Source organism: Perkinsus marinus (genome assembly GCF_000006405.1).
Source record: "Perkinsus marinus ATCC 50983 genomic scaffold scf_1104296964984, whole genome shotgun sequence".
Taxonomy (NCBI): domain Eukaryota; phylum Perkinsozoa; order Perkinsida; family Perkinsidae; genus Perkinsus; species Perkinsus marinus.
Window position 1 is genome coordinate 146,317 of NW_003204474.1, and position 11,001 is coordinate 157,317.

The 11,001-nt window shown below is 46.0% G+C and overlaps 2 protein-coding genes across 2 annotated transcripts; both read right to left on the reverse strand.

The window, feature by feature from the left end:
- Window positions 1-844: 844 nt before the first annotated feature.
- On the reverse strand, window positions 845-5,178 carry Pmar_PMAR004867 (conserved hypothetical protein; the record flags this gene model as incomplete). Its single annotated transcript, XM_002769740.1, has 21 exons — window positions 845-910; window positions 1,053-1,157; window positions 1,205-1,323; window positions 1,369-1,507; window positions 1,558-1,683; window positions 1,736-1,800; window positions 1,845-1,904; window positions 2,212-2,391; window positions 2,804-2,888; window positions 2,936-3,063; window positions 3,108-3,270; window positions 3,318-3,380; window positions 3,429-3,600; window positions 3,652-3,717; window positions 3,799-3,853; window positions 3,934-4,006; window positions 4,274-4,421; window positions 4,462-4,541; window positions 4,713-4,797; window positions 4,841-5,028; window positions 5,074-5,178. The coding sequence occupies 21 exons, from the start codon at window positions 5,176-5,178 to the stop codon at window positions 845-847; spliced, it is 2,271 nt and encodes a 756-aa protein (XP_002769786.1).
- A 184-nt stretch (window positions 5,179-5,362) lies between these two features.
- Pmar_PMAR004868 (RAC-beta serine/threonine-protein kinase-A, putative) lies at window positions 5,363-7,165 on the reverse strand. Its single transcript, XM_002769741.1, has 10 exons — window positions 7,024-7,165; window positions 6,898-6,981; window positions 6,736-6,855; window positions 6,558-6,688; window positions 6,444-6,511; window positions 6,130-6,229; window positions 5,999-6,088; window positions 5,797-5,949; window positions 5,610-5,751; window positions 5,363-5,568 (listed from the first exon to the last, which is right to left on the reverse strand). Exons 1-10 carry the CDS (start codon window positions 7,153-7,155, stop codon window positions 5,518-5,520), a joined length of 1,071 nt encoding a protein of 356 aa, XP_002769787.1. The 5' UTR covers window positions 7,156-7,165; the 3' UTR covers window positions 5,363-5,517.
- Between the last annotated feature and the right edge of the window lie 3,836 nt (window positions 7,166-11,001).

Sequence of the window (11,001 nt, forward strand, 5' to 3'; positions counted from 1 at the left end):
TTCATAGCCTCCCATCGAGTTGCATCGGAAGTATCTCGTTTTTGCCGCTTTCTGGACCTATAATGCATCCTACCACACCAACATGAACTACTACTTGCACCCCTACCCTCTTCCTTGATCATCGTCCTGTACTGATGACGTAGTACTGTGTACACTTTCGACACTACTACTGCTGACCACTGACCTAGGGCTCAGCAGGGCTGAACTACACGACGAGGAGGACGACGACACACTCTTCTCTGATGCAACAGACGGGGACCTAATGAACGCGAAATGTCGAAACAATAAAAGGCATCATCCCTACCGAGGCGACCTTTCATCTGGGGTTCTACTCCTTGATCGTTGCCGGCGAGGACTGCCACTGCGGCTACGACTACTACTACGGCTAGATACGAGTGATGCCGCCGACTTGGTGGACTGGCCGATAGCGATGCCCCTTCTAGGTGGCATCAGGAGGAACAGAGGGCAATATGGTACAAGAGCTAGTCGAATAGCAGCGGGACTTCAAAAACAGATATAACAAAACACTAATAAGGATTGTTATTGGACTTGACAAAAGTTATAAGTATCCAGAATTCTAACAAGACTGTGAATATCAGTGGTAGTAGGTGGTGCTCCTATCCAAGTAGGTTTCCGTAGGTATACCTTTACTACGATCAGATTCCCCCACAGCTGGAGGAGGACCTACAGGACAAGACCTCATCAGAACTCATATCCTAATGTATCACCATGCGAGTAGAGCGATGCTGGTAGTCGTGGAGCTGTACCAGCACTCCGCTGCCACTCCTCGACACTGGTGAGTGTCGCATTCCGGGTAGCCTAATACGGAATACATTCTAAAAGATCATGCATCCCTCAGTACATGATATCGACCTTCACATGTCTTCAACCTCTCAGCCCGTACGGCTACCTGAAAACTGTAGAAATAATGGTAAGGACGAACGCTGTGAACATCGCTGAGTTCGATTTAGTTTCAACGAAGATATTGAATTTCCAGAAAATGTGATGTGATAGCCCTATGAGCTCATCACATGTACACCCTCATACCGCACCAGTTTAGCTTTCTGCATCTCCAATGCAGTAATGACCATCGTCCTGTCCTGCTCTGCCTGCCTCTGCCTCTCAGCCCATATTTGATTCCTCTTCTCTAGAGCTCTCTGATAACAACACCATGTAAAAAAGGCAACAACAAGGTCTACCCTACCCTAGTCCGATAGGTCTCTTGAATGCTCTTCTGGAGTTCCTTCACCTTACCCTCCGCTGCCTCCAAACGGTCCTTCTCATCCTGTATCACCTTGCGTATATCCTTCTCATCGTCCTCACCTGAGCTCGTCTCTTCCCCCTCCACCTCCCCACAAAAGCCCCTACCTATTTGCCCGTCAGCATCAACATGTTCACCAGCCAATCTACGAGCCTCATCTACATCCCTACGAGCCTCCTCAAGCCATCGTTTTACAAGCAGCATAGCCTTCTCCGAAGCTTCTATCGACTTCTCTAGTTTCGTCCTCTGAAGAACAACCCCCCTACAATGCCATGCTCCCTATACCCTTTACGAACCTTATCAGACAAGTCCTTATTCTGGTGTCGTAGTTCCTGAAGCCTAGCCCCAGCTTGGCGTAGCTTCTGCCTCAGTTCTCGTTGCTTATACAGCTGCTCACGTATAGTATCCCGTAACGAAGGTGCCTATGGTGATCTTTGCTCCAGAATTTTACTTAACCCCAAAGAGCCCTCCCACCTGATCGGCCCCTTCCTTTTTACTATCACCAACTGCTAGCTGAGGGGCTGTTTGCGGCACTTCTCCTGAGATCATCAGCTCCACACAAGAAGTATACCGTGAGTACTACCTTCGACACTGCTCGCTTCATTCGGCTTGAGATTAGGTAAACTCGCTGTGTGTGACAACACTGAACGGCACAACACTGGAGTTTCACCCGTTTTACGTGACTTCGTGAAAATCCCGATATTTGCGCCTTGCAATAGTCGTGAAATATGTTTTTCATATCACTACGGTGAAACTCTACTGATTCACATTCACGAAATTCCAATAAAATATGGTAGATTCTGCGCAAGTGATTTTGTATAGTCATAAAACGGTCACAGTTAGTTCAGACTGTATTCATACGAACCCGAAATTCTCCGTGATTATCAAGCAATTAACTTTTTAGACAATATTCCAAATTTATGAGAAATACTGTATACCACCCCTTTTACATTTTTTCTCTCCGACCATACTATCGCTGATAGTCTCCTCTGTAGAGGGGGCATTACTACGAATAGAAGCTGATAGCTCCATCGCGCTGTTGGATGCCTCCGTCCCTGCACCACCAGCGCCTTCTACTAGCACCTTTTCGGGAGGGTTCCGAAGGACTGCGGATAGAGCAGCTGGTAGACCTGCAGAAAGAGTGATATGATACTACGGATAAGAATTGATACTAATGGAGTTTCACCCATGATATGAAATACATATTTTATGACTACTGCGTAGTGCGGCGAATATCGCGTTTTTCACAGAGTAATACGCCACTTCACGTAAAACGGGTGAAACTCCAATTATAATAATTGAAATAACAGACATTGTTGATAACCATATTATCACCACTATTCCTCATCTTATAATACTATAGTGAAGTTTCACCCGTTTTACGTGAGGTGGCGTAAAACTCGGTGAAAAACGCGATATTCGCGGTGATATGCGGTAGTCGTAAAATAAGTTTTTCACTAGTGTTTTGCATATCACTAGGGTGAAGAAACTCCATGAAGTTTGAATAATCTACGATCGTAGGGGAGCGTGGTATTGAATAACCAGCTCTGGCCATTGTCACCAAATGCATCGCCACCAGAAACTCGGGATACGATAGCTGGCCATCTCTACCAGCATCAGCAAGGTCCTGAGGTCCACGACAGTGAATATACTCCCTGCAGTTGAGTTTAGTACCCATATCGTAGTGAGCACCTCAGAAGTGAGATTACTCTTGATAAGGAGATCCCTAGCATCGGCACCACACACGAAGCCAGAGGTAGATATAGCCTTGAAAACCTCAGTATACTTCTCAAGGTGCTTGCCTATTCAACAGCAAGTCCTTCCCTATACACCCAGCAAGCCTTACGTGAGATCCTCCACACAGGGCTGCTAAGGTCTATGCCGTTGGCATACTCCTCAGCAATCACCTCATCAGCTACATCATCAGTAGAATGCCGTGTAGAGGTAGGAGGGGCAGGAGGAGTTTCAGTTTGGACACCCTCGAACACTGGCAACTTCACAGGGGGAACCTGTCGGAACTCATCGAGACCACATAGGAGTCCTCTGTAGTCCCCACTGTAAGCAGGTCCTCAGTCATCTCCCCAGCGCCATTCTGGGCGTGCGCTACTAGTCTACATGCCTGGTAAAACCTACAACAGGACCATATCGCCCATATCCCTACTCTCACAATTGTGTACTCATCAATAGTTAGATTGCCCTTATTATCACTATCCGCCAAACACCATATATCATGAAGTGTTTTCCGAGGCAACTTCGATGATGATAAAAACTGTGCTGCCTCCTGAGCGCCAAGCACTCCACGCTTCTTCGTATCAGCCGCTCGGAACAGCTTGGGGTAACTTCAACAACAAAGACTCCCACACAGCAGCATCAACAACCAGCCAACCTACGTTTCCCGTTCCTCCGCTGTCAGCAACACCACTGTGTGCGTGGCTAGTAAGGACGCCAGGCTCTGCCTAGCATACTCCCCAGAATACGGCATATATCCTCCTGAGTTCTCTTTATAGCATTGTTTCTCAGCACTAACCCCCTACTACCTGAGGCAGGGAGCCCCCCTAAAGCTGCCGGATATGTCGCTATGCGATCCATCCACTGAAAAACTACTCAGACCGTCAGTCACCGACTCGATAACACAACTCTTGAGTTTGCGAAACACTATCCATTGATGATACGGGCAGCATCAACAGCTATGAGCTCAGTATCCTGCGCCAGCTCACACAGCATGTCACTACATCGTTCGATTACCTATACGAACAAACACTGCCTTACCACCAAAGTTAACACTACTACTACAATCACTACTACTATTACTACTACTATTACTACTACTATTACTACTACTATTACTACTACTATTACTACTAGTATTCCTACTACAATCACTACTACTATTACTACTACTATTACTACTACTATTACTACTAGTATTACTACTACTATCACTACTACTACTACTACTACTACTACTACTACTACTACTACTACTACTACTACTGCTACTACTACTACTACCCCGTTCGCTGCTGCCTTATCACATCCTAGATTACGTTGTTGTCGCTGCCAATACTGAAGATGTGGTAATACTATCCTATCCCTCAAGGCTAGGCGGACCATCGGAGCGGCATCTTGTACAAGGGGCGTCAAGCATCCACGATAGAAACTACCACCATGCAATACTATGACCTAGAGGTAGCCCCTACAAAAGCTCAGCAGGACCATTCCAGGGGTGCCGTATCGGTGGCTTATAGTATTGCTGTTTCCGCATACCCAGCCAGGCGACCTGATCGGGGGAGAGCTTACGACCACCACACACGGGTAGCATCTGGAGGAGATAAATTTTCCAAATATCTTGTTATTTATGGCATATGCCATTCGATTCGCCACACTAAGGGGAGTCGGAAAATGTATAAAATATAGTTTTTACCCCATACACATATAAAAACCCCATTACCGATGGTTTCGAATTATCCAAAACTCGAGCTATCGATATCACAGCCTCCCGCCTCACACGCTCATCGAGATGGCAAAGACCATACCTATTACACAGGATACCAATAATGGTAGAGTACACGTTCATACCGTGCGATTCTAGCAACAGCATCTTCAAAGGCATCCCGAGCAAGCACTATACTGGGTAGCAGACTAGCCTCACATTCCCCACCCGCCAAATGCTTCCATCCATCGGGCAGTTGATTCTCCGCTACTCCCGGAGCCGTACCAAGGCGCAAGGCCACATCGCATAGGCTCCTCAAGCGCGATCCAAATACCTGGGCAGTATAACCCAAAACCTAACCCCCTATATCTGACCGTACCACTGGATCCTCATGGACGCCTGTGCACTTAGACAGCACTTCAGCATTCGAGATATACGCCTCTATCAAGGCCTGCACGCCAGGGTCAACTGCTGCAGTTGCCATGGTAGCGATCAAGGTAGTATCTCAACTTCATACCATATAGCTACATACATGGTGTAGGAACTGAGCTTTTTTCGTGAGGGACCGAGCTCTCCCTCTTTATAGAGAAATTTGTGGCTTAATGGATATTATACAACTCAACAGTGAGCTCAGCTGATGATCCGGGCGTCCTATTAGTAGTAAAGGTAAATGATGAAACCATAAATCGGCTGACAAGTATTCGATTATAGCGATATTTCATACTCCGACGACATTTCCAACAATGCTAAACCATCAGCAATAGGCACAATCTATATCCTCTCGTATTGGAAGACTACCGAAGAGTTTAATCTCCTGCCGATTCTATCGAGGGAGGTTGGACGGCTGATACGTGAAGCCATCGAAGTGGTGTATCTACAACAGTACATCCAAACACAACCACATGCCAAGCCTACATCAGCGACTGGGGCTCCTGAATACTCCAGACTGTTGATAGCAGGTAAATCAACGAACTCCCTATCGAAGTACTTAACATCTGTCTGGGTGGATACAGAGGGCTTGAAGGGTGGCGTCACTTGACGCGATAGCATAGCATTCCTGCAATCCTCTATTACATAGCATACCATCCACGAGAATTACTACCAGTCAACGCCCTGGAAGAAAGGATGGCTCTTTATGTCCTGAGCATCAGCAGGCCCCGACCCTAGACGTTTATTAGGGTCGCGACACAACAGCTGCTCTAATAAGTTCTTGGCTATAGGAGAAATATACGATGGATAAGACAGCTCGCCGTGCCTGAGGCGATCTGCATACCACACCACACTGTAGTTATTATGAATAATACCTAATCCTCTCGAACAGCTTCTCCCTATCTCTCGTATAGAATGGAGGTAAGCCCGTGAGCATCTCATACATCAGCGCACCAAGAGAGTACCTATTTTGTATCTTACTGCGATGAACCTAAGATACCTCTACCAATCCACAGCCTTTCCATGACCCTTCTTCTCCAATATCTCTGGGGCTAGATACTCAGGAGTACCGCACATGGACTTCGCCGAAGAGTTGTCCATTATACCTTAATACTCACAGCATCCAGATCGTTTGAGCAAGTACACCACCCAGTGTTGTAATGTATGTTCGCTTTCCTCACCCGAAACCGGGAGTTTCCTCGCTAATTATACAAGTTTATATAAGAATTTCGAGTAGAAGCGTGCAGAAACCAATGAGAAGTTCCTCATTTTTCCTCAAAATTTCCACAAATGCCACCTACACACTGATACCATCACTACCTTCCTTAGAAAGGCCGAAGTCAGTAAGCTTCACATGGCCATCAGCATCTAGTAGTACATTCTCAGGCCTGAACGAATCACATGAGCCGACACGGGGCACGAGATGCATCCTACTTGAGGTCCCTATAGACTATATCATACTTATGGAGATATTCAATGGCCAACAAGATCTCCGAGGCGTAGAATCGACATCTATTCTCAGAGAACCGCTGGGCTCGCGATAGGTGAAAGAACAACTCGCCGCCCTGATGATACGGATATGATAACTATGCATACACAGTGCTGTCCTTACTGGACAGTACTCCAATATAAAGTAGAGCTTTTTAGGAGTCTGGAACGCATACACCAGGTTTACAATAAAAGGGTGTGATACGGTCTCCAGTACGTTACGCTCTGTCCGGGTGTGCTCAACCTAGACCACCGAGAGTCACTCCTCAATGATCAAGAATCCTACCTGATTGCGTTTCATCACGTTTTCTTTCCTCAGCATCTTCATAGCATACACATTATTATCCTTCTTATATCGTACTAGCATCACCTGGGTACATACTTTACAATGTGTTCAACATTACTATTCTACCTTTCCATAGCTCCCTTTACCAATGACCTTGATGAGAACGAAGTCCTCTAGAGAGACCTTGTCCTTCTGGACAAGATGTGTCCCTGGAGTGGTGATTCCATAAGGATCAGATGAAGTAGCAGCAGTAGACATTTAGACTTCTTTTATGAAAATATTATTTCAAAACTGTTCCATAAGAATCCTTATCCAACCTTCCCCTCGCTGACATAATACTCACCATAGGCTCTCAAGAGAGGATACCCAAAACACCCCACTACACCGCTTTAGCACAGAAGCTAGGTCTAATCATTTTGGGGGGCTCAGCGGAGCGACACATAGACGACGACACACTCTACAGCGCGCTCGCCCGGAACATTGTCGAAGACAACAACCTGCACTGTCTGATCGCCGCGTAGAGATCACTGGCCAGCAATGGTCAACTCCAAACTGATGCCAGGCTTGCCATCACTCGTACATCCTCACATTCCCTTTCAGTGCGGTACTGCTCAATAGCGCCACTCAACTGTCTCTAGTCTTATACATGCCATCTCATCGTTTTATGTTATAGATAGTACTACCGATGCGTTATCTTGCGGCGCCATATACCCAGCTTGAGTACTTAGCCGTTTTATGAAGTCGACTCTTCGGTTGTCTTTGTGAGGGCAGCTGTTGAATCTTCTCGCAATCACAGTAATCGGCTATATATGCCCCTAGGCTCGAAATGTCTGGCAACATGCCATACATACGGGCGAGTCGACTGTGGTGGTGGTAGAGCTACAAACTCCACCCCATAGCCGCCTTAGTGTAGTTGGAGAAAGCCCAGTCAGCATAGACACGATTGCTGTGTCTGACGATCATCCTGCTACTATTGCACTCCCAAGTATACACGTCGACAAGGAAAGCTCAATACCTTGCCGAAGGGGGTATGAACGAGCTTGTCGCGTTCACCACGTTTCATAATACTTTTATGGTGAAACGTAGATGGGTCTAAGCTCGACCACCGAACACGAAGAGTATGTTCTAGGGAGGTTGAAAATGAGCATCTACATACGAGTTCACGATAACATCTTCACGTAATGATAATCTAAGATTGGCTTTATCCATCTCTACCAACCCCGCTTTCCTCGTACGTACCAACGCTGCACTGCTCAACGGAGTCCTACACAGCAGCAGCACTCAACTAACATGAGCCGATAACACTTAGCCAACCTTCTGATGGTATCAATTCCCTCGAACTTCTGCTGCGATATCTTTATCTTGTCAGTAGCCGTTGACCATAGCCTCGGCACCTTCAGCGGCCGATCTTGCACGCGCTCCACTCTCCTCGTCGTATCGCCTGATAACGAAATAGATAGAACCACACGGTCTGCTGCAACCACCTATAGGATTCAGCACGGGCTTGCTTTCGAACATAAGCTTCCATCCACGTCTAGTACTACCACCACTGTCGAGACGTCCCGTCACAGCTCGTCGCTCAGTAGTGAGCAATAGCTCTCGAATCGGTCTTAAAAGAGATATCCGAAACCGACCTAGAGGCTAGTGGTACTCGCATATGATGGATCTAGCATCGATGGGCGTAGCGTTCCTCCCATGCTTTTCAACTGCACGCTGAGCAACAAGCTTACATATATCGCTCGGGAATTCCACAACGTATCTGTATGATAACCACCACTGAGGGTAGCCTTACAACGCATGTTGTTATACCTCAATAATGGTGTGCTATCATCGAACTCATCATGGTCATTATCATACACAACCACAATTACAGACTTCACGCGATTAAGTAGTAGAGCCTCATGCAGACCCCTACATGCTAAATGTACCTGTTGGTATGACGAAGACTGATGTTATATCATACGAGCGATATCTCTTTATGGAGCCATCTTATACTGTATATTGTACGTTCGGAGGACCCCCCTAAACGTCCCCTCAAACTACATAGTCCTGTAGTGATCGGCACTTGCATTTCCATGCAGTGAATGCTCCTAGACCAGCACCGACATCAAATATAGATATCCGCTCGAAAACAATCCTGAAACGGTGAGATGAGACTGTCTATCCATAAGGTCATTCATCCATCTACCGTGGATAAACCTCAGATACCAGTAGTGTGGTATAGATCCAGGTCTCTACCGCAGTTACCAAGTCGTTTGCTACACTATCCCGCAGCTTCTTATTGTCCATCGTTGCTGTGATGACGCCTTGGTGAGGAAAGCATCACCGTCGTAGTACAACCAACTGATGGGAAGGTCGACCATTCCACCTGATTCGACATATTGTCACTGATTTGCTGATTGAGATAACACCACACTAAATGTAATAGCCGGAGAAGGTCTGATCGAACTTCATCGATGTAGACTATCTTGAAACATCATAGTATATGCTGAAAAGTATTATTTAGGTTTATTATACTCTATAGATTCATCATTATTTAGTATTTATTTAGAAATCCCTTGGTTAAGTTCATGATTCATAAACTTAACCAAGGGATCTCTTCACCCGAGGGAGACACATTGTGTGCTACGAATTGGTGCACCAGCATCTTCCAGTAGACTCCCACACAGGAAGCTACACCTGTGCTGCTCTTAGTAAGATCGATTCTGCCAGTCAGGGCGGCTACTATGAGCTATGAGCTCATACTATAAGCACGTATCCATATACTCGGCTCGCCTTTACTCGTTACTCGTTACCTATATCCAACTTTCAGGTATATATACGAGCCCCTCGAGAACTTTGAAAATAGCACAGCTCAATATAGTTTAATGCAAAAATCGTTGGTATGAGAAATGAAGAAATTCAGAATATTCTGTGTAGTTACCTACATACTCGATGAGATATCTCGCGGTGTAGTTCTGGCGAAATCGATTTCCGCCTTTCTTCGAAATTGAGCTTACTTTAGATATGCCAGCGAAATTGATTGTACTAATGACACGTGTCGTCGAAATTGATTTTTCTATCGAGCGCGCTGGCGAGATTGATCTAAGGCATATCTTGGCTTAGATGATTGCTCGCCCTGTGGAATTGATATTATTAAACGCGAAATAGGCCTTTGAAAGGTGTATATGTTTACTGAGTTTACGATAAAATGGAATCATATAATGTATACTAATTTTTTATCAATTCATCAATAACACTGACTAAAGCGAGGAACTATGACATGTGACACTTCAATGCTATTGTATAACAGGATTCTACGCATTAGATCATTTCATATGATGGTAAGCTCAGTTTCCAGTTCGGTATAGTACAGCCGACCACTAGCATTACGATAGGCGGTCAATGAGGGGTTCATTATCTCTGTGAGCTGATACATGACGTACCGGCCTCTCCAGTGACACGCTGAACCGCACGTGTGCACACGTGCTAGCGACGGCGACACTTACTCATCTGCAGACTCAAAGGATGCAGCGTGGGAGGCTGTTGTCGAGTAGAAATTGACGACGTTTATGAGATTACTGATAACCAGCGAGATGGGCATGTGATAACAAAGGTCTGTGTCGCCCAATACTTAGCGATGCATCTGTGCTAAGACATACTTTCTAACGATTCAGCAGCCCGGAGGTCACCTTTCAAGAGCCTGATGCTTAAATGCATCGAAGATAAACAGTAGCCACAGTTCGTATAGTGGATGCAGCTTCATCGTCAGGAGGGTGCTGTATTACGTCTTTCTCTCCGGAGTGCACCTGGTCGAATACGGAGGATGGTTATTCTCCTCAGAATTGTCTACTAATGTCATCTTTACGTAAGCATAGTCCAAAGGATCCCCCTTTGACATGGTCTAAACCGAAATATCTATTTACATAACATACCTCGCTCTCGCGTTGTTGTATGCTATGGATAGCGTAAGGAGGCTCGGTGATGAGCTCTTGGCTGAGGGCCGACTGAAGCCCCTTTATACAGGTAGTAGTGATAATGGAGTAATCTACGGTCATGCTCTGCTAGGCTCACTGCCCTTTACTGAGCGTCTAGCCGATTGGTCTGACCACCAGTGGAACTCGT